General features: G+C 51.1%; 1 protein-coding gene across 5 annotated transcripts in view; it reads left to right on the top strand.

Moving 5' to 3' along the window:
• Nucleotides 1–23625, top strand: part of LOC126481273 (uncharacterized) — a 100547-nt gene that overhangs the window by 60068 nt on the left and 16854 nt on the right. For 3 of the 5 annotated variants that reach the window (XM_050104902.1, XM_050104899.1, XM_050104898.1), the window contains one exon: nt 10905–11033. The exons of the other annotated variants lie outside the window; for them this stretch is intronic. In XM_050104902.1, the coding sequence (XP_049960859.1) occupies nt 10905–11033 (129 nt within the window). The remainder of the gene's footprint in view (nt 1–10904; nt 11034–23625) is intronic. 5 annotated transcript variants of the gene reach the window in all.

The raw sequence follows: 23625 nt of genomic DNA, 5'->3' as shown, positions 1-23625 counted from the left end.
CGTACTGAAGACAGTCAGTCCTTCGCCACGGTCAATCCGTTTATTACCCAGAAAGGTGTTGATGCAATTGCTGGCCCTGTGAAATCCTGCTCTCGTTTACGGAATGGCACTTTGCTTTAGCAGACGGCTTCTGATTGTCAAACACAACTGCTTGCTGCCTCGCTTCTCCACAGCTACCCTGTTCATGTCAAGGCACATAGAACTTCAAATTCTTCCCGTGGTGTATTTTACACCAAGCTGCTTGATGGTCTGACGCTGAAATACAATCTTCTCATTGCCGTCTATTGTGTAATGAAAAAGGTCTATTCCTCCTTGGTGCCCACCTGCGCTCTTTTCCTCACTTTAATAGGGTGGTGCTGTCGTCCAAGTCTGGCCGTACATTCCGAATCCGATGCACTGCTGCCAGTATCATCATTTCAACACACTTGAACTTCTTGTCGACACCCAGCCAAATGCGTAACCTGTGGCAGGGATGCACACGAGGGCGAATGTCCACCTCCTCCTCCCGTTGTATCAAATGCAATGGTGGCCATGCAGCCTCCTCCTGGGATTGTCCCATGTATCTAAATGAGCGGACTGTTCAAGAGATTTGGGTATAGGAAAAAGTGCCTTACCCAGTAGCTCACAAGTTACTAGCTAGTCACAAACCCTGTGTTCTCCCATCTGGCACCTATAGTTCTGTTCTTGTTACCCCTAGCTCCATGAAGGACGTGGCCACGCAGACATGTGACCTCTAATTCGGCCCTGAGGTTGAGAGATCGCCCAGTATCAAGGTAGCATCGCCGCCCCCCATCCCGCTGTGCAAGAAACCGTCAAACTCTCACCTCAAGGGGCGAAACCACCCACTACACAACAAGGAGTACTCCCTCCAGCCAAACAACACCCAAGCTTTCCACTAACCAGAACGGCTCGAAGAAGTCCACAAACGGTCATCTCCTTCGCCAACTCGAAGATCCTGCTCGATGGTGTCCATGTGGTTCCTCAGCCCGGCTGGCCTCTGTCTCGCCGGTGCGCACCACCAACCATTTTTCGGCATTGGACTCCGCAGATTGACCACACGAGCACGCCGATGCTTCTGTGGACCCCATGGAACAGGATCCTCCTGCTTCGGTGCCTTATAGTAGTGACTCTACACCGATTGTCACTCAGCGGCCGCCGTGTTGACACCCCTACATCTCTTCCCCTCATGACTGTCCTCCAATGGAATGTTCACGACCTTCGGTCCCACAAAGAGGATTTATGACTGCTTTTAGCATCGCAGCATCCCCTTGTACTCTGCCTTAAGGAAACGAAATTGTGCCCTCACGGCTACTTTGAGCTTTCACATTACTTACCGATTTGTTTTGATCTTCCACCCCCCCCCTTCCCCCTGCCATCCTCCAAGGTCAGTATTCCATCTCATGGGGGCAATATGCTGCTCATACGGGATGATCTTCATAGTCAACCCATCTCCCTGACTACCCATCTTCAAGCTGTTGCTGTTCATCTTTTCCTTCCCTGCCTGACTTTTTCACTCTGTACCATTTATGTCCCTCCGTCATTCGTTTTCACCAGGGCAGACTTCTTTCAGCTTAATGGAAAACTACCCCCCACACCCCTCTGTTTTTGCTACACAGTGACTTTAATGCTCATCATCCCCTGTGTGGTTAGATACAGGCTCCCAGGTAGATGCCATTTCCTTGACTTCCAGAAGTCGTTCGATACAGTTCCGCACTGTCGCCTGATGAACAAAGTGAGAGCCTACAGAGTGTCAGACCAGCTGTGTGGCTGGATTGAAGAGTTTTTAGCAAACAGAACACAGCATGTTGTTCTCAATGGAGAGATGTCTACAGATGTTAAAGTAACCTCTGGCGTGCCACAGGGGAGTGTTATATTTTCACAATATATATAAATGACCTAGTAGATAGTGTCGGAAGTTCCATGCAGCTTTTCACGGATGATGCTGTAGTATTCAAAGAAGTTGCAGCATTAGAAAACTGCAGCAAAATGCAGGAAGATCTGCAGCGGATAGGCACTTGGTGCAGGGAGTGACAACTGACCCTTAACATAGACAAATGTAATGTATTGCGAATACATAGAAAGAAGGGTCCTTTACTGTATGATTATATGATAGTGGGACAAACACTGGTAGCAGTTACTTCTGTAAAATATCTGGGAGTGTGCATACGGAATGATTTGAAATGGAATCATCATATAAAATTAATTGTTGGTAAGGCGGGTGCTAGGTTGAGATTTATTGGGAGTGTCCTTAGAAAATGTAGTCCATCAACAAAGTAGGTGGCTTACAAAACACTCGTTCGACCTATACTTGAGTATTGCTCATCAGTATGGGATCCGTACCAGGTCGGGTTGACAGAGGAGATAGAGAACATCCAAAGTAGGGCGGCAAGTTTCGTCACAGGGTTATTTGGTAAGCGTGATAGCGTTAGGGAGATGTTTAGCAAACTTAAGTGGCTGACTCTGCAAGAGAGGTGCTCTGCATCGCGGTGTAGCTTGCTGTCCAGGTTTCGAGAGGGTGCATTTCTGGATGAGGTATTGAATATATTGCTTCCCCTTACTTATACCGCCCGAGGAGATTACAATCTAAAATTAGAGAGATTCGAGCATGCACGGAGGCTTCCCGGGGGTCGTTCTTCCCGCGAACCATATGCGACTGGAACAGGAAATGGAGATAATGACAGTGACACGTAAGGTGCCCTCCTCCACACACCGTTGGGTGACTTGCAGAGTATAAATGTAGATGTAGATGTGGTTCTCCTAGGACCTGTCAGAGAGGTGCCCTCTTGGCTGACCTTCCTAACGAACTTAACCTCTTCTGCCTTAACACTGGAGCACCCACTTTCCTTTCCGACTCCTCGCACACCTATTCCCATTTGGACCTATCCTTTTGCACTGCCTAGCTTGACCATCGTCTTGAGTGGTCTGTTCTTTCTGACGCCTACTTGAGCGACCATTTCCAGTGTGCTCTCTGTCTGCTGACTCCTATCCCAGTTGTGATGACCAGGCGGACTATCTCATCAATGTTATCCTTACTGCTGAAGAACATTCCATTCCTCGCACTTCCTCTTTACCACACCCTGTCCCAGCCCCTTGGTTGATTGAGGCATGTCACGATGCAATTCGTACATGGAGACATACTCTCCGCATTTTTAACTGCCACCGTATGCTGGAAAACTGCATTCATTATAAACAGATGCATGCAAAGTATCGTCGAGTTCTTCGGGATAGCAAAAGAGCTAGCTCGATTTCATTCACTAGTTCTTTTAACAGTTCCACACTTCCTCTGTCGTGTGGGCCAACCTCCAGTGGCTCTCTGGAACCAAGATCCATTCCCCAATTTCTGGCCTGACAGTAGCTGACGATGTCATCCAGGACCCTATTGCTATCTCCAACACCTTGGGCCACCATTTTGCGGAAGTTTCGAGCTCTTCCCACTATCACCCTGCCTTCATCCATTGGAAACAAGTGGAGGCTTGGGCGATACCCTTCTCCAAATCGTGAGTGGTACAATGCTGCCTTTATTATGATGGAGCTAGATCATGCTCTCAGTTCATCCCAATCCTCCGCCCCAGATGCCATCCATATTCAGATGTTGCAGCACTTCTCTCTTGCGAGCAAGCACTTTCTGGTTAACATGTACAACTGCTTCTGGGCTTTGGGCACATTTTCTGGATGCTGGCATGGAACCACCATCTTACCTATACCTAAGCCCGGTAGGGACAAAAGCCTTCCTTCCAGCTACTGCCCCATCTCTCTTACCAGCTGTGTTTGCAAGGTGACGGAACATATGATTCATGCCTGGCTGGTGTGGTAGCTAGAGTCTCGCCATTTACTAACAAATGCACAGTGTAGATTTTGAGCACAGCATTATGCAGTTGACCAACTCTTTACTTTGTCAACCCATGTCATGAATGGTTTTCTGCGAAAATCCCAGAGTGTGGCCTTGTTTTTCGATGTGGAGGAGGCCTACGACTCCTGTTGGAGAGCTGGTATCATCCGTGCTCTTTACACATGGGGCTTCCGTGGGTGCCTGCCCTGTTTTCTTCAGCCATTTTTACAAGACAGAGTTTTCAAGGTGTGTGTGGGTTCTGCCTTGTCGGCCACCTTTATCTAGGAAAATGGTGTGCTCAGGGTTCTGTCCTGAGTGTCGTCCTGTTTACTATCACCATTAACCCTATGGTGGCCTGTCTCCCACTGGGCATCTCCAGCTCCCTTTTTCTTGATGATTTTTACATCTATTGCAGTTCTCCACGAACCTGTCTCACTGAGTGGCGTCTTCAGCAGTCTTGATCGTCTTCATTCCTGGAACATTGACAATGGATTTCGCTTTTCCCCTGACAAAACCGTCTGTATGAACGTATGGCGGCGCAAATGGTTTCTCCCACCATTCTCCATCTTTGGTCTGTTGCCCTTCTGTTCATTGACACTACGAAATTCCTGGGGCTCATGGTCGATAGGAAACACTCTTGGTCGTCCCACGTATCTTACCTGGCAGCCCGCTGTTTGCTGTCCCTCAGTGTCCTACGTCTCATCAATGGTACTTCCCGGGATGCCAATCGAACCACCCTCCTCCGTTTGTACTGGTCCGTTGTCCGTTCGAAACGACTACGGGTGCTTTATGGATCTGCACACCCATCCTTTTTATGCCATCTCAACACTATCCATCATCATGGCATCCGTTTGGCAATGGGCGCCTTTTACACCAGCCCGGTTGAGTCTGTATGCTGAACTACCATTGCCCTACTGCCGTGACTTTCTCCTCAGCAGGTTTGCATGCCATTTGCCAGCCATGTGTGGCCACCCTTCCTATGCTTCCTTGTTTGATGATTCCTTTGATCATCAGTATGGGGCTTGTCCCTCTTCTCTGTCACCTCCTGGAGTCCACTTTCGCCACTTGCTATTGCGCCTTAAATTGATGCTACTTGCAACCTTCCCAGTGGGTGTGAACTCTTCACCACCTTGGCTTCATGAAGTGGCCCATGTTAACCTTGGCCTTCATTCACTTCCTAAGGACACTACTCCAGCCTCGGTCTACCGCCTTCAGTTTTAATGACCTTTGCATGGAACTTTGCGATAATACCTTTGTATAAACTGATGGCTCTCAGACTGACCATGGGGTCGGGTGTGCCTTCGTCATTGGCACCCATATCTATCTATATAAGCTTCTGGCACATTCTCAGTCTTTACAGCCGAGCTTTTCGCCTTGTATCGGGCCACGTATTACATCAGGTGACACAGCCTTCCCAATTGTGTCCTCTGCTCAGACTCACTCAGCACCTTCCAAAGTCTCTGTGCACTATACACTGCTCATCCCTTAGTGCAGCGGGTCCAGGAAAACTGTCACTTGCTCACTCTTTGTGTAGCCAATGTCGAGTTTCTGTGGATCCCTGGTCATGTCAGTCTGCCAGGAAACAAGGCTGCTGATGCTGCTGCCAAGGCTGCAGTCCTTGTACCTCAGCCCACGAGTACTTATATTCCCTCCGATGATCTCTGCATTACCATCTGTCAGGAGGTGGTGTCCCTTTGGCACAGCCAATGGTCCTCCCTTTAAGGGAATAAGCTTCGGCTTATTAAGCCTCTCCTGGCACTGACCTCCTCTGGGCCCTCTTGCTGGGAGGAGATTATTTTAACTCGGCTACGTATTGGGCACTGCCTTTTTAGCCATAGTCATTTGCTCAGTGGTGCTACCCCGCCACTTTGAATGCATTGCGCCCAAATTTTAACTGTTCCCCACTTCCTGCTGGAATGCCTTTTTTTTTTAAATTTACGTTCCACGTTGGGTTTGCTGTCTAATTTACCAGTCGTTTTAGCGAATGATGCACGGGATGTCTACCGTGTTGTACTTTTTATTTGCTGAAGCAATATGGCAAAGGCCATTTAATTTTTAGTTTTGGATCTCCATTTTTGCATGGTTTATTTTAGCCTTTTTTCCACCCGCTTGTTTTTAGCTGTCTCCTATTCTGTCCGTTGGGACTGATGTATAGTCATTTTTCTCCTCTCTGTGTTTGTGTTCTGTGGTTTTGGCTGGGGTGCGTATGACCCCAGTTGTTTTTTGCGCAACAAAACAAACAAACAATTGCAGATGCAGAGACATACTATATACATAATTTGGAAGTATGTGTGGGGCAACAATGTGGAGGTTTCTTCAAAGTGAGTAACATAGCTGCCAATGTCTGAACCAGTAAAGGGAACTAGGAGTATTACCCTTGACAATTGGATAGCAGGCTACATTCTTGCTAGAAAACTTGCCACAGATTGTTAACGTACGCTCATTGGAACATTATGCAAAAAAATAGAAATTCCTTTGAATATCTTGCCTCCAAGAAAAGAGAAATATATTTGGATTTAGTGACAATTTCACATTGGTGTAATATGTGCCAAATTTTGTGTGAAATTTTGCTGTCATTGACGCAATATGAAGAAAAAAGACTGCTTATTTTTACAAAATGAGACATTTACTACTTTTTAACTTAACCCCTGCCATTAACACAATTGTCCCAATGATGTACTACCTTTTTTTATACATGATGCAAAGAAGTTTGTGTCTTGTTGTTTGAGCTACTTATCCATACATTATTTGACCAACTCGTTGTTGTGGAACTTTATTTCCACATAATGTCTTCTTGAGTAGAGTAAACAAATTAAAATTAGAGCGAGACAAATCTGGACTGCAAGGAGGATAAGGTAAATTCTACATGAATTTGTCTCTTCAATTACTGAATGTCCTTCATGTTAGAGACTGGCAGATTGATGGAACTGCACTCCACTGAACTTAAATTGTGTAGAGAAGCATGAAAGGGAACTTTTTCTGCACTGTCTCTTTGCTACTTCTTAAATGTTTCTTCTTCACTATGCTGTGATGTAGGTCCTCTAGAAAGAAAGTAGTGTGTTCTTTTGTCACCTGCAACATGTATGTGTACTAATCTTCCTACATTCTAGCATTGTTATGTGTCTTTGTACTTGAGGGGTAGCTGATATGACAGTACTGTACTTTGTCACCATTATTTTACTTGTACTGAGGTGGGTAGAAGTCATGTGTGAAACATTTATTTCACAATCTGTGTAAAGGACAGTTTAGACAGTACCCTGAGCAACTGTGTGTAGATCTGTTTCATAGCCCTGTGCGTCGCGAGATCATGGACTTTGATGTCCACGTTGCAGACAATTACACATGAAATTACCAAATATGCAGCAACGACTCGCAAAATCATGTTTTATTTATTCACTTTTGAAAACGTTTTCAACTGATTAACAGCTATCATCAGTGCTTTCAACCAATATGTGCCCTAAGTAGTAATACTGTCTTAAGCAGAGGTCAAACATATGACTTTTGTTTCACCTCTGCTTTAGACAGTATTACTACTTAGGGCACATATTGGTTGAAAGCACCGATGATGGCTGTTAATCAGTTGAAATTGATTTGCAAAAGTGAATAAATAAAACATGATTTTGTGACTGGTTGCTGCATATTTGGTAACTTTATGGTTTACTGTCACTGCACAACATGAGAACCACATGGAGCCCATCATTCATAAATTACACATTATGTGCATTTTCTGTATTATGAGACGAGGGTGATATGTTCTGAATCAAGTGCGAGTTTAAAATACAGCCTGATGAAATGATGTCTTTTTCTCAAATTTGTCAAGGTTGTGATGACAGTCCAGAAGAAAATGACCTGTATAAAAGGTTCTTACTGTACAAAGCACATTAATTCAGTTTCGCGTGCTGTACAGGCAAGTTATGCAAAGTGTGAAATATTGACACCAGTTGTACAAAGTTTACTAAATGTCTGCCTTACTGCAATTGTAGGGGAAGGAAATGACAAAGGATAATTTTATGTCTTACCATATTTATTCGATTATAAGATGAAAGTTTTTCCCAAATTTGCCATTAAAAATATAAGGAGTTGTCTTAAATTTTCTGGATTAAACTATTGTTGGTGTTGTCAATGTTTTTACATTATGTATGTAATAGAGGGAAACATTCCACGTGGGAAAAATATATCTAAAAACAAATATGATGTAACTTACCAAACGAAAGCATTGGTATGTTGATAGACACACACGCACGCACGCACGCGCACACACACACACACACACACACACACACACACACACACACACACACACACACACACACAAGCAGACACATACGGACACAAGCAGACATATGTAAAGGCAAAGACTTCGGGCAGAGTTGTCAGCCGAGGTGGAAGTACAGAGGCCTCCACCTCCACCTCTGCTCCTCCTCGCCCACTGCCCCTCCACGTCCACCTCTGCTCCCCCTCACCCACTGCCCCTCCACCTCCCGCTCCCCCTTGCCCACTGCCCCTCCACCTCCCGCTCCCCCTCGCCTACTGCCCCTCCACCTTACCCACTGCCCCTCCACCTCTCTCTTGACCACACACCTCCACCTCCCCCTCGCCCACTGCCCCCCACCTCCCCCTCGCCCACTGACCCTCCACTTCCACCTCCCCCTCGCCCACTGACCCTCCACCTACCCCTCCCCCCTGCCCACTGACCCTCCACCTACTCCTCCCCCTCGCCCACTGACCCTCCACCTACCCCTCCCCCTCGCCCACTGACCCTCCACCTACCCCTCCCCCTCACCCACTGACCCTCCCCCTCCCCCTCACCCACTGACCCTCCACCTCCCCCTCCCCCTTGCCCACTGACCCTCCACCTCCCCCTCCCCCTCGCCCACTGACCCACCACCTCCTCCTCGCCCGCTGACCCTCCACCTCCCACTCGCCCACTGCCCCTCCACCTCCCCCTCCCCCTCGCCCACTGCCCCTCCCCCTCCTCCTCTCCCTCGCCTACTGCCCCTCCCCCTCTCCCTCGCCCACTGCCCCTCCCCCTCTCCCTCGCCCACTGCCCCTCCCCCTCTCCCTCGCCCACTGCCCCTCTCCCTCGCCCACTGCCCCTCCCCCTCTCCCTCGCCCACTGCCCCTCCCCCTCTCCCTCGCCCACTGCCCCTCCCCCTCGCCCTCTCCCTCGCCCACTGCCCCTCGCCCTCTCCCTCGCCCACTGCCCCTCCCCCTCTCCCTCGCCCACTGCCCCTCCCCCTCTCCCTCGCCCACTGCCCCTCCCCCTCTCCCTCGCCCACTGCCCCTCCCCCTCCCCCTCTCCTTCGCCCACTGCCCCTCCATCTCTCCCTCGCCCACTGCCCCTCCACCTCTCCCTCGCCCACTGCCCCTCCACCTCTCCCTCGCCTACTGCCCCTCAACCTCTCCCTCGCCCACTGCCCCTCAACCTCTCCCTCGCCCACTGCCCCTCAACCTCTCCCTCGCCCACTGCCCCTCCACCTCCCCCTCCCCCTCGCCCACTGCCCCTCCACCTCCCCCTCGCCCACTGCCCCTCCACCTCCCCCTCCCCCTCGCCCACTGACCCACCACCTCCCCCTCGCCCACTGCCCCTCCACCTCCACCTCCCCCTCGCCCACTGCCCCTCCACCTCCACCTCCCCCTCGCCCACTGCCCCTCCACCTCCACCTCCCCCTCGCCCACTGCCCCTCCACCTCCACCTCCCCCTCGCCCACTGCCCCTCCGCCTCCACCACGCCCTCGCCCACTGCCCCTCCGCCTCCACCACGCCCTCGCCCACTGCCCCTCCGCCTCCACCACGCCCTCGCCCACTGCCCCTCCACCTCCACCTCGCCCTCGCCCACTGCCCCTCCACCTCCACCTCGCCCTCGCCCACTGCCCCTCCACCTCCACCTCGCCCTCGCCCACTGCCCCTCCACCTCGCCCTCGCCCACTGCCCCTCCACCTCCCCCTCGCCCACTGCCCCTCCACCTCCACCTCCCCCTCGCCCACTGCCCCTCCACCTCCACCACGCCCTCGCCCACTGCCCCTCCGCCTCCACCACGCCCTCGCCCACTGCCCCTCCGCCTCCACCACGCCCTCGCCCACTGCCCCTCCACCTCCACCTCGCCCTCGCCCACTGCCCCTCCACCTCCACCTCCACCTCGCCCACTGCCCCTCCACCTCCACCTCCACCTCGCCCACTGCCCCTCCACCTCCACCTCCACCTCGCCCACTCACCCTCCACCTCCACCTCCACCTCCACCTCGCCCACTCACCCTCCACCTCCACCTCGCCCACTCACCCTCCACCTCCACCTCGCCCACTCACCCTCCACCTCCACCTCGCCCACTCACCCTCAGTGTCCCCTCTCACTCCCCCTCTCAAATCAGGCTCCATCATTATATGCTACAATAAGAAAGACTGAGTCTCCTAGAATTAGATGAATTCCCTCTTGGCTCGAGTTGATATGAATTGGATACAGAGTCAACTATTGATTTTTGTAAATGAAGTTATATGTTAATTTCTATATACCAGGATTGGCTTAGGAAGGCTGTTTCAAAGGTGTGGATATCTCCAGGTTTAAGTGAACAGCTTCTGTTGAAACTAGTATACCATCAGAATTATTTTTACAATGATGGCGCCTTGCTTAATTATGTTAACACATCAATAGCCAATTTCGGCCACCTGGCATTTCAGTTTAAATACAGTTCTCAGACATTTTTCCAAGAAGGTTCAGCACCAACATTAGCAAGAGTTATACAGCTTGTCTTTTCAAGAGCTTTCAAATGCTGTTAAAATGCATATTATTTCATTAAAAATTATACTTGCTTCTTATCTTAGTTGATATAAGAGTTAAGAGAATTAAAGTTGTATCCCACTATCCATAGTACCATATGTCGAAAATTTCTTTTTGAAACTTTTACCCATTCAGGAAAAGGGGGGGGGGAAGAGAGAGAGAGAGAGAGAGAGAGAGAGAGAGAGAGAGAGAGATAAGGATTATTTGTAAATGCAAATGCTTGTTGTCTTCAGTAGGTTATTGTACACTTTTTTATGGGTGCATGTCCCTGTAGTATGCATGTGTGCATGTTGGTTTTCAGGCAAGAAGTGTTGAAATCTTTGCCGCAAGGAGTCCCTCTGTCTTCTGTTCAGTTCACACCTACACCTACATCTGCACATTGCGTCAGTCGTGAATTGTACCTTACACCACAAGTTTGTGTGCATCCCAAGTAAGTGGTTTTTAGACTGTTCCTCTCTTTGTTTGCTTTGTAGTTTTAAATACTTTCTTCTGGACCTGGTTCCTTTTCCTTAGTAGCTGTATTTTTTGCATGTATCACATGTAACTTACGTCTTAAGATTACTTAATAAAAACAGAGTTAGATATGAGGGCCTCTTTTTAAAAACCTCTGATAGGCTATAAATAACACAAGTTCACAGAAAACAATTATTTTATTACAAAAAGTTTTTTACACTATTGGTTACTTTTCAACATAATCACCGAAAAGATTGAGACATTTATCGTACCTGTGGACAAGCTTTGCAATACCCCTCTTCCAAAAATGTTACTGCCAATGACTTCAAATGAGCATTGATGTTGTTTTGAAGATCTTTGTTGGTTTGAAACTGCTGCCCTCCTAGCCACGTCTTCAGTTCAGGGAAAAGGTGAAAGTTGCTGGGTGCCAGGTACCAGCTCAGGACTGTATGGTGGATGATCAAAAATGTCCCATTGAAATTGTTCAAGGAGCCGTTGGGCTGTGCCAGCGGTGTGTGGACGAGCATTGTCATGGATCAACACAATTTCTGAAGTTAGCATTCCTTTTAATTTGTTTTGAATGGCTCTCCGCAAATGTCGTAAAGTTTCACAATAAACAGCAGCATTGATAGTGGTTCCGGGCTGCATAAACTCTACAAGCAACACACCTTTATGGTCACACAACATGGTAGCCATAACGTTTCTGTTGTTGAATGTTTGAATTTTTTTGGGTTTGTTTGGTGAATTTGGATGCATGTATTGTTGCGATTTTTGTTTTGTTTCTGGTGTATCATATTATATCAAAGTTTCATCTCCAGTTACAGTTGATTTCAAAAAGTTCTCTTCTTCATCAGGATAATGGTCAAGGAAATTCAAAGCTGACGCCATTTGGTGACTTTTGTGGGCGTCTTTCAACATTTTTTGGAACCCAACGAGCACAAAGTTTTTTGTAGCCTGAATATTCAGTAATGACAGAGTGTACAACAGATCTTGAAACTTCTGAATTTTCCATAGACAAAGGAGTTACGGTGAACGTACGATTTTCTCTAACCATTCTGTTAACTCGTTCAACAAGGTCGGCTGTAATGACAAACTTGTCCTTGGCCCCCTTCATCATGCATGTCATTTCAGCCATCTTCAAATTTTCAGCACCATTCACACAAAACACCATCAGTCGTGAAGTTATCACCGTACACTCCACTCATTCTCCGATGAATTTCTGCTGCACTGTTCCCTTCTGCTTGCAGAGACCGAATTACACTTCGTAATTCACACTTGGCGGGAGCAACAATGACAGCAGCCATGTTTACATGGCTGTAGTGCAATGCAGACTGGTGCCTTGAGGTCGGCAATGGCGGAGTGTGTAGTGCGAGAGTTGCGCAGTAGCCTACAGCGCGTGTCCACTTTCTGCCACTTGCGTAGCTTCTGTACTAAGCGATTGGAGGTTGAAGAAAAAACGGCCCTCGTATTTAATTTCTTGGCGTATAGGATTGAACATTTACTCCATTTGGACTGATGGATAGGTAATTTAATAATTTTTTTTTAGAAACTGAGGTGCTGGTGAGTATGTAGCTGTGTGTGTGTGTCACTTCAGTTTTGTTTATAAATAGAGTAACACATTCCTTCTGAAGCCATAGCCACAGCATTTCAAGATGCCCAAGGTGGTGTGAATATATCTCTTCACTGCTTTCTTTATTACTCTGTGAAATTATTATGGTCTGCCAGGCTGGGGGAGATAATGTTAAGAACAATTTACATTGGGATTGCCCACAGGAGATGATGTACTTGGTCTAACCTTGTTAAGTCCAGATGTAATACCACTTTATAAATCTCAAATTTGGTGATAGCTGAGGGCTGAGGGAATGGATTAAAATGAAGTATTTCATTATCTAGTTTTATAATTGGGAACCATTTCTAAGATGTTAGCTTTGAGACAGTCTTTTGATTTGGACAACTTATGCAAGAAGCGCAGTGTGAATGTTGTTCAGCTTTTGTGCAGGGTATCTATTTCGCAGATAACACGCATGGTGGAAACATCATGAAGATTGTCAGCGTGATCCAAATATTTAAAACAAATGAAATAAATACAGAAAAAAGTAAAGAAACATGTGTATGCTTACTGTGTACTTTAACTGATAGCAAACTAATCATTCTGATGAAATTAAACTGCCTGAATAACTAATAACTTAATCTTGAAAACTATGTGAGAATTTTCCCAGAAGTTAAAAGGATTGGGAATCTTAAAGTAAACAGGACTCCTTAATGCACCAGAATGATGGCTTATATCAGGAATTAGGCATGCAAAAACTATACTTGAAAAACTCCTTGCTACTTTATGTAGGAGAAACCACTGAAACACCTTCTCAGATAACAAAAGAGTAAAACACTGCTGTGGCATGCAGGTACAAATTAGCTGTCCAAATAGATAATATAATGAAAGTGGTTGTTGGTCAGTATGGTCTCTAGTATAACTTCAAAAACTGAAGAGGGTACATAATGTTCAGTTTGGGCACACTTTGTTAGCAAACCACAGAGTCGTAGATGTCTGACCCTTGTGGGAGGGCATGGTATGGTTTGGCCTAGGTTAGGACACTTAGAAGGATGCAAAAGCAAATGTGAACACTCAGTCTATAAGACCATTAAATAGTGAGACAGAATATCTGACCAGTACTTGCATTCAGGAGGCAATATTCAGTACTCCCCCAACTCTCCCTCCCTCCCTCCCTCCCCCCTCTCTCTCTATCCCCCCTCCCTACCTCCCCCCTCTCTCTCACTATCCCCCCTCCCTACCTCACCCCTCTCTCTCACTATCCCCCCTCCCTACCTCACCCCTCTCTCTCACTATCCCCCCTCCCTACCTCCCCCTCTCTCTCACTATCCCCCCTCCCTACCTCCCCCTCTCTCTCACTATCCCCCCTCCCTACCTCCCCCTCTCTCTCACTATCCCCCCTCCCTCCCCCTCTCTCTCACTATCCCCCCTCCCTCCCCCTCTCTCTCACTATCCCCCCTCCCTCCCCCTCTCTCTCACTATCCCCCCTCCCTACCTCCCCCCCTCTCTCTCACTATCCCCCCTCCCTACCTCCCCCCTCTCTCTCACTATCCCCCCTACCTCCCCCCTCTCTCTCACTATCCCCCCCTACCTCCCCCCTCCCTCTCGCTATCCCCCCTCCCTACCTCCCCCTCTTCTCACTACCCCCCTCCCTACCTCCCCCTTCTCTCTCACTATCCCCCCTCCCTACCTCCCCCCTCTCTCTCACTGTCCCCCCTCCCTACCTCCCCCCCCTCTCTCACTATCCCCCCTCCCTACCTCCCCCCCTCTCTCACTATCCCCCCTCCCTCACCCCCTCTCTCGACACCCCCTCACCCCCTCTCTCTGTCCCCCTCACCCCTCCCATCTCTCTCGCTGTCCCTCCCCTCTCCCTCCCCCTCCCACTCCCTCTCCCTCCCCCTCCCACCCCCTCTCCCTCCCCCTCCCACCCCCTCTCCCCCTCCCACCCCCGCTCCTCTCCCTCCGCCTACCTCCCCCCTCACACACCCCTCCCTCCCCCCTCACACTCCCCCTCCCACCCCCCTCACACTCCCCCTCCCTCCCCCCTCACACTCCCCCTCCCTCCCCCCTCACACTCCCCCTCCCTCCCCCCTCACACTCCCCCTCCCTCCCCCCTCACACTCCCCCTCCCTCCCCCCTCACACTCCCCCTCCCTCCCCCCTCACACTCCCCCCTCACTCTCCCCCTCCCTCCCCCCTCACACTCCCCCTCCCTCCCCCCTCACACTCCCCCTCCCTCCCCCCTCACACTCTCCCTCCCTCCCCCCTCACACCCCCTCCCTCCCCCCTCACACTCCCCCTCCCTCCCCCCTCACACTCCCCCTCCCTCCCCCCTCACACTCCCCCTGCCTCCCCCCTCACTCGCCCCCTCCGCCCCCCCTCACTCGCCCCCTCCGTCGCCCCCTCACTCGCCCCCTCCGTCGCCCCCTCCGTCGCCCCCTCACTCGCCCCCTCCGTCGCCCCCTCACTCGCCCCCTCCGTCGCCCCCTCCGTCGCCCCCTCCGTCCCCCCCTCACTCGCCCCCTCCGTCCCCCCCCTCACTCTCCCCCTCCCTCCCCCCTCACTCTCCCCCTCCCTCCCCCCTCACTCTCCCCCTCCCTCCCCCCTCACTCTCCCCCTCCCTCCCCCCTCACACTCCCCCTCCCCCCTCACTCTCCCCCACCTTCTCCCCCTCACTCTCCCCCTTACTCCCCTCTCTCTCTCCCCTCACTCCCCTCTCTCTCTCCCCTGCCCTCCCCTCTATCTCCCCCTCCCGCCTCTCTCCCTCCCCCTATCCCACCTCCCTCCCCTCTCTCCCCCTCCCATCCCTCTCTCTCCCTCCCCCTATCCCACCTCCCTCCCCTCTCTCCCCCTCCCATCCCTCTCTCTCCCTCCCCCTATCCCACCTCCCTCCCCTCTCTCCCCCTCCCATCCCTCTCTCTCCCCCTCCCTCCCCCTCCCTCTCTCTCTATCTCCCCCTCCCTCCCCCTCCCTCTCTCTCTATCTCTCCCACCATCTCCCCCTCCCTCTCTCTCTATCTCTCCCACCATCTCCCCCTCCCTCTCTCTCTATCTCTCCCACCATCTCCCCCTCCCTCTCTCTCTATCTCTCCCACCATCTCCCCCTCCCTCTCTCTCTATCTCTCCCACCATCTCCCCCTCCCTCTCTCTCTACCTCCCCCTCCATCTCCCCCTCCCTCCCCCTCCCTCCCCCTCCATCTCCCCCTCCCTCTCTCTCTACCTCTCCCTCCCTCTGTCTCTCTACCTCTCCCTCCCTCTGTCTCTCTACCTCTCCCTCCCTCTGTCTCTCTACCTCTCCCTCCCTCTCTCTCTCTACCTCTCCCTCCCTCTCTCTCTCTACCTCTCCCTCCCTCTCTCTCTCTACCTCTCCCTCCCTCTGTCTCTCTACCTCTCCCTCCCTCTCTCTCTCTCTACCTCTCCCTCCCTCTGTCTCTCTACCTCTCCCTCCCTCTGTCTCTCTACCTCTCCCTCCCTCTGTCTCTCTACCTCTCCCTCCCTCTGTCTCTCTACCTCTCCCTCCCTCTGTCTCTCTACCTCCCCCTCCCTCTGTCTCTCTACCTCCCCCTCCCTCTGTCTCTCTACCTCCCCCTCCCTCTGTCTCTCTACCTCCCCCTCCCTCTGTCTCTCTACCTCCCCCTCCCTCTGTCTCTCTACCTCTCCCTCCCTCTGTCTCTCTACCTCTCCCTCCCTCTGTCTCTCTACCTCTCCCTCCCTCTGTCTCTCTACCTCTCCCTCCCTCTGTCTCTCTACCTCTCCCTCCCTCTGTCTCTCTACCTCTCCCTCCCTCTGTCTCTCTACCTCTCCCTCCCTCTGTCTCTCTACCTCTCCCTCCCTCTGTCTCTCTACCTCTCCCTCCCTCTGTCTCTCTACCTCTCCCTCCCTCTGTCTCTCTACCTCTCCCTCCCTCTGTCTCTCTACCTCTCCCTCCCTCTGTCTCTCTACCTCTCCCTCCCTCTGTCTCTCTACCTCTCCCTCCCTCTGTCTCTCTACCTCTCCCTCCCTCTGTCTCTCTACCTCTCCCTCCCTCTGTCTCTCTACCTCTCCCTCCCTCTGTCTCTCTACCTCTCCCTCCCTCTGTCTCTCTACCTCTCCCTCCCTCTGTCTCTCTACCTCTCCCTCCCTCTGTCTCTCTACCTCTCCCTCCCTCTGTCTCTCTACCTCTCCCTCCCTCTGTCTCTCTACCTCTCCCTCCCTCTGTCTCTCTACCTCTCCCTCCCTCTGTCTCTCTACCTCTCCCTCCCTCTGTCTCTCTACCTCTCCCTCCCTCTGTCTCTGCATTCGGGAGGACGACGGTTCAATCCCGTCTCCAGCCATCCTGATTTAGGTTTTCCGTGATTTCCCTAAATCGTTTCAGGCAAATGCCGGGATGGTTCCTTTGAAAGATGCCGGGATGGTTCCTTTGAAAGGGCACGGCCGATTTCCTTCCCAATCCTTTCCTAACCCGAGCTTGCGCTCCGTCTCTAATGACCTCGTTGTCGACGGGAAGTTAAACACTTACCACCACCACCACCACCACCACCACCACCCTCTCTCTCTACCTCTCACTACCTCCTTCCCTCTCTACCTCTCCCTCTCTACCTCTCCCTCTCTACCTCTCCCTCTCTACCTCTCCCTCTCTACCTCTCCCTCTCTACCTCTCCCTCTCTACCTCTCCCTCTCTACCTCTCCCTCCCCCTCCCTCCCTCTCTCCCCCTCCCAGCCTCTCTACCTCTCCCTCTCTACCTCTCTCCCCCTCCCTCCCTCTCTCCCCCTCCCTCTCTACCTCTCTCTCCCTCCCTCTCTACCTCTCTCTCCCTCCCTCTCTACCTCTGTCTCCCTCCCTCTCTACCTCTACCTCTCCCCCCCTCTCTACCTCTGTCTCCCTCCCTCTCTACCTCTACCTCTCCCCCCCTCCCTCTCTACCTCTACCTCTCTCTCCCTCCCTCTCTACCTCTACCTCTCTCTCCCTCCCTCTCCCTCCCTCCCTCTCTACCTCTACCTCTCTCTCCCTCCCTCTCTACCGCTACCTCTCTCTCCCTCCCTCTCTACCTCTACCTCTACCTCTCTCTCCCTCCCTCTCTACCTCTACCTCTACCTCTCTCTCTCTACCTCTACCTCTCTCTCCCTCCCTCTCTACCTCTACCTCTACCTCTCTCTCCCTCCCTCTCTACCTCTACCTCTACCTCTCTCTCCCTCCCTCTCTACCTCTACCTCTACCTCTCTCTCCCTCCCTCTCTACCTCTACCTCTACCTCTCTCTCCCTCCCTCTCTACCTCTACCTCTTTCTCCCTCCCTCTCTACCTCTACCTCTACCTCTCTCTCCCTCCCTCTCTACCTCTACCTCTCTCTCCCTCCCTCTCTACCTCTACCTCTACCTCTCTCTGCCTCCCTCTCTACCTCTACCTCTCTCTCCCTCCCTCTCTACCTCTACCTCTCTACCTCTACCTCTCTCTCCCTCCCTCTCTACCTCTACCTCTCTACCTCTACCTCTCTCTCCCTCCCTCTCTACCTCTACCTCTCTACCTCTACCTCTCTCTCCCTCCCTCTCTCTCCCTCCCTCTCTCTCCCTCCCTCTCTCCCTCCCTCTCTACCTCTACCTCTCTACCTCTCTCTCCCTCCCTCTCTACCTCTACCTCTCTACCTCTCTCGCCCTCCCTCTCTACCTCTACCTCTACCTCTACCTCTCTCTCCCTCCCTCCCTCCCTCTCTACCTCTACCTCTCCCTCCCTCCCTCTCTACCTCTACCTCTCCCTCCCTCCCTCTCTACCTCTACCTCTCCCTCCCTCCCTCCCTCTCTACCTCTACCTCTCCCTCCCTCCCTCCCTCTCTACCTCTACCTCTCTCTCCCTCCCTCTCTACCTCTACCACTCTGTCCCTCCCTCTCTACCTCTACCACTCTGTCCCTCCCTCTCTACCTCTACCACTCTGTCCCTCCCTCTCTACCTCTACCACTCTGTCCCTCCCTCTCTACCTCTACCACTCTGTCCCTCCCTCTCTACCTCTACCACTCTGTCCCTCCCTCTCTACCTCTACCACTCTGTCCCTCCCTCTCTACCTCTACCACTCTGTCCCTCCCTCTCTACCTCTACCACTCTGTCCCTCCCTCTCTACCTCTACCACTCTGTCCCTCCCTCTCTACCTCTACCACTCTGTCCCTCCCTCTCTACCTCTACCACTCTGTCCCTCCCTCTCTACCTCTACCACTCTGTCCCTCCCTCTCTACCTCTACCACTCTGTCCCTCCCTCTCTACCTCTACCACTCTGTCCCTCCCTCTCTACCTCTACCACTCTGTCCCTCCCTCTCTACCTCTACCACTCTGTCCCTCCCTCTCTACCTCTACCACTCTGTCCCTCCCTCTCTACCTCTACCACTCTGTCCCTCCCTCTCTACCTCTACCACTCTGTCCCTCCCTCTCTACCTCTACCTCTCTCTCCCTCCCTCTCTACCTCTACCTCTCTCTCCCTCCCTCCCTCCCTCTCTACCTCTACCTCTCTCTCCCTCCCTCTCTACCTCTACCTCTACCTCTCTCTCCCTCCCTCTCTACCTCTACCTCTACCTCTCTCTCCCTCCCTCTCTACCTCTACCTCTACCTCTCTCTCCCTCCCTCTCTACCTCTACCTCTACCTCTCTCTCCCTCCCTCTCTACCTCTACCTCTACCTCTCTCTCCCTCCCTCTCTACCTCTACCTCTACCTCTCTCTCCCTCCCTCTCTACCTCTACCTCTACCTCTCTCTCCCTCCCTCTCTCTCCCGCCCTCTCTACCACTCCCTCTCCCCCCCCTCCCTCCCTCCCTCTCTACCACTCCCTCTCCCCCCCTCCCTCCCTCCCTCTCTACCACTCCCTCTCCCCCCCTCCCTCCCTCCCTCCCCTCACCCCTCCCTCCCCTCGCCCCTCCCTCCCTCCCTCCCCTCGCCCCTCCCTCCCTCCCCTCGCCCCTCCCTCCCTCCCCTCGCCCCTCCCTCCCTCCCTCCTCTCGCCCCTCTCTCCCTCCCTCCTCTCGCCCCTCTCTCCCTCCCTCCTCTCGCCCCTCTCTCCCTCCCCTCGCCCCTCCCTCCCTCCCCTCGCCCCTCCTAACTCTCCCTCCCTCCCGTCCCACCTCCTAACTCTCCCTCCCCCTCCCTCCCTCCCCCTCCCTCCCCCTCCCTCCCCCTCCCTCCCTCCCCTCCCACCTCCTCCCCCTCCCCTCGCCCCTCCCCTCGCCCCTCCTCCCCCTCCCTCCCTCCCCTCGCCCCTCCTCCCCCTCCCTCCCTCCCCTCCCACCTCCTCCCCCTCCCCTCGCCCCTCCTCCCCCTCCCTCCCTCCCCTCCCACCTCCTCCCCCCCACCTCCTCCCCCTCCTCCCCCTCCCTCCCCCCTCAGCCCCCTCTCTTCCTCCCACTCCCCCCTCATCCCCCTCTCTTCCTCCCACTCCCCCCTCATCCCCCTCTCTTCCTCCCACTCCCCCCTCATCCCCCTCTCTTCCTCCCACTCCCCCCTCATCCCCCTCTCTTCCTCCCACTCCCCCCTCATCCCCCTCTCTTCCTCCCACTCCCCCCTCATCCCCCTCTCTTCCTCCCACTCCCCCCTCATCCCCCTCTCTTCCTCCCACTCTCCCCCTCCCCCTGTCTCCCTCCCCCTCTCTCCCTCCCCCCCTCCCCCTGCCTCCCCCCTCTCCCCCCCTCCCCCTGTCTCCCTCCCCCTCTGCCTCCCCCCTCTCCCCCTCTGCCTCCCCCTGCCTCCCCCCTCTGCCTCCCCCCCTCTCCCTCTGCCTCCCCCCTCTCCCTCTGCCTCCCCCTCTCTCCCTATGCCTCCCCCCTCTCTCCCTCCCCCTCCCCCCTCTCTCCCCCTCCTCCCTCTCCCCCTCCCCCACGCTCCCCCTCCCTCCCTCCCCCCTCTCCCTCCGTCCCCCCTCTCCCCCTCCCTCCTGAGTGATAATGATCCTGCTCAGATGCCAAAATAAAATAAGAAAAGTAAAGGTACATGACACTATCCTAGCTTTCGGAACCATTAGTTGCTTCCTTGGAGAAGTTTGGTGCTGGGGGGAGATTGCTTGGGAGAGGTTAAAATAGAAAGGCAGGTCACTCATACCCCAGATTGAGAGGGATGCACCTGTAGTGTGGACTATAGTAGTGATCTTCGTCCACATCAGCCCTAACTACAGATGGATAGTCTCATCCTGGGGCCTAAGTGACTTTCTCTTCCTTTTTAACCTCCCCCAAGCAATAACCCTCTCCTCTCTGAGGGAGGAGCAGATATTATCCACCTACATGACATGTTCACTTTCATTGCAGGGTCTCACTAGCCATGGGTCTGGCATCTCTTTCTGAGACAGGAATCAATTCTTAACGTCACCTTAATATGGAGGGGGAACTAACTAAAATTCACATTCTGATTAACTAATGTACCAGACCAATAATTATTAATCCAACTCATGGACTTAATCTGTGTCTGGTGCAATTCCTACTCTCAAGCTTTGTTCCTTTTTAAAATGCATTGTGAGTGATTCAGAGAAATATTCAGCAGTGTCTAGATCTGTAAGAGCAAACAAACAACAAATGAAGCATACAGGTAAGTAGAAGAAATGGGGACAAATAAGAACCAAAATGGGGAAGAGGCCAAGTGTTCTAGAGAATTTTAATTTTTTCAATAAAACTTTCCTGAGTATCTGACTTCATCATGTTGTTGCGAAGACTAATGTGCGGTATTTACTGCCAGGATAGCCGCATTCCCGATCTGATCAGAAGTATGCAGACAGCTCCATGTAATGTGTAACTGACTGCTAGATGTCAGAAGAGGTGAACCTGCAAGTATAAAAGGGGCAGGGAGTATCGTGTTGTTGGCAAAGAAGCAGTAACAGTAGAAATAGTCACCCAGGGGAGCTCAGTGACTTTGATTGTGGACTTGTCATTGGATGTCACCTGAGTACTAAATCCATCAGGGACATTTCAACCCTTCGATCGGTGCCCAAGTCAGTTGTTAATGTGATGGTGAAGTGGAAAGGAATGACCACAGGTAAACCAAGACTAGGCACATCTCATGCACTCATGTTTAGCTTTACACAGGTTGGTAGTAAAAGATCACATGAAACCAGTGGAAGGACTCACCTTTGATTTCCATGTTTCTATCAGCAGTTCAGTTAGTCCAGTGACTGTGCAAAGGGAGCAGGAATAATGGTCAAGCAGCTCCTCATTTCTGTAGTCAGTACTAAGGAACTTTTGAGGAGATGTAATGAGCAACACCTCTGGACAAAGGATGATTGGAAAGAGTGATTTGAAACATGCTATACCTGGTAGCAATCTGATTGAAGGATTTGACTTTGGTGAATGCCTGGAGAGCATTGCTTGCCATCATGCCTAGTGCCAACAGCAAAGTACAGGGGAGGTGGTGTTATGGTGTGGGGGTGTTCTTTGTGGTTAGATTATGGTCCCCTTATTGCATCCAAGAAAATGTAAATGCGGATGGAAATGAATATATTTTGCAGTATCACAGATGATCTGCTAAGTTGCAGACAGGCACAATGGAAAGGTTTCACCCAAAGCCTTTGACCGTTATCCCCGGCAGCTCTGATTGAATATCATCATTTTATTTATTTTTTATACTCTGTAAAAACTTATGCACATAAAACAAATAAATCAGTGACTAATGTTTTACAGCTATACATGGTAGTAACTGTGTGAACTGGTGGCATCAGTTACTGCTGATCATTTTACAGTTGAACATAGTTTTAAAAATACAAAACATATTGTTCAAATTTCATATTAATATTTTTTATTAAAACCATTATTATTATTATTATTATTATTATTATTATTGTTATTATTGTTATTGTTATTAAGTAGAATTTGAACTGACAGGAATGTTACTATAAGTTGCCATAGAGTTTCATTTATGAATCAATTATAATTTACACAATTTGGTATTAATACTAATAAACTATCCAGTACGCCATATAATAAAGTGAAAAATAAATTGCCTTTATCTCCAGAAACTTTGTACTTACCCGTATATGCATTCTAACAGTAGTGTAATCATAGCTAAGTCATTATTGTCAGATCAGTGTGGCTGTTGGGATCAGTGCATAGTAGCCGGATCCCAATGATTTCTAAACAGTTCCCAAAACTGGGTGTTTTTTGTGGCCACCTGCTCATTAAACAATGCCACACGAGATGAAGCATGATGGCAGAAGATTCCAAACTCCTCCAACAGGCCATGCATCTTCCCTTCTCGCATGGATGGAGCATCCTCGTGTGTGAGGACAAAACTGGTACAATGTGCCCACTTTCAAGGAGGTGCACAGTGAAGTTAATTTTTCTGTTGCATTTTGACAATTTAATGCGACATGTTCACTGAACCTGGCTTCCAGCCATCTACCAATTTGTCCCACATAGCAAGCATTGCAGTCAAGACATTCAATTCTATAGTGACCTGACTTATGGAAAAGATTTTTTTAATACTATTTTTTAAAATTCTACCCAAGTTACCCGTAATAGAAAATGCCACATTTACTTTGTTTTCTAAAAATGGAAGGCCACTCTGTCACTAATTTTACCATAGTATGTTAAACAAATGTTCATATCACTGATATTGTCACCTATATTCAAACTATTTTCTTTCTGCATTTTGTTCACCATGCCATTGACATAATTATGCATGTAATTATTGACCATAGTTATATAACTGTCTTCAGCTCGGTTTTGGGAACTATTTAAAAACCATTGGGATTCAGCTATTATGCACCAGTCCCAATACACACACACTGATCTGACAATAATGGTTACACTCCTGCTAGGAAGCATATGAGTACCAAGTTTCTGGAGAAAAATGAAATTGTATTTCCCATGAGCCGGCCGCAGTGGCCATGCGGTTCTAGGCGCTGCAGTCTGGAACTGCGGGACTGCTACGGTCGCAGGCTCGAATCCTGTCTCGGGCATGGATGTGTGTGATGTCCTTAGGTTAGTTAGGTTTAAGTAGTTCTAAGTTCTAGGGGACTGATGACCTAAGATGTTAAGTCCCATAGTGCTCAGAGCAATTTGAACCATTCTATTTCCCATGATATTACATGAT

This window comes from Schistocerca serialis, chromosome 5, assembly GCF_023864345.2.
Source record: "Schistocerca serialis cubense isolate TAMUIC-IGC-003099 chromosome 5, iqSchSeri2.2, whole genome shotgun sequence".
In the NCBI taxonomy this organism is placed as follows: domain Eukaryota; kingdom Metazoa; phylum Arthropoda; class Insecta; order Orthoptera; family Acrididae; genus Schistocerca; species Schistocerca serialis.
The sequence above is the reverse complement of the archived record's forward strand: the minus strand, read 5'-3'. Positions and strand labels throughout refer to the sequence as shown.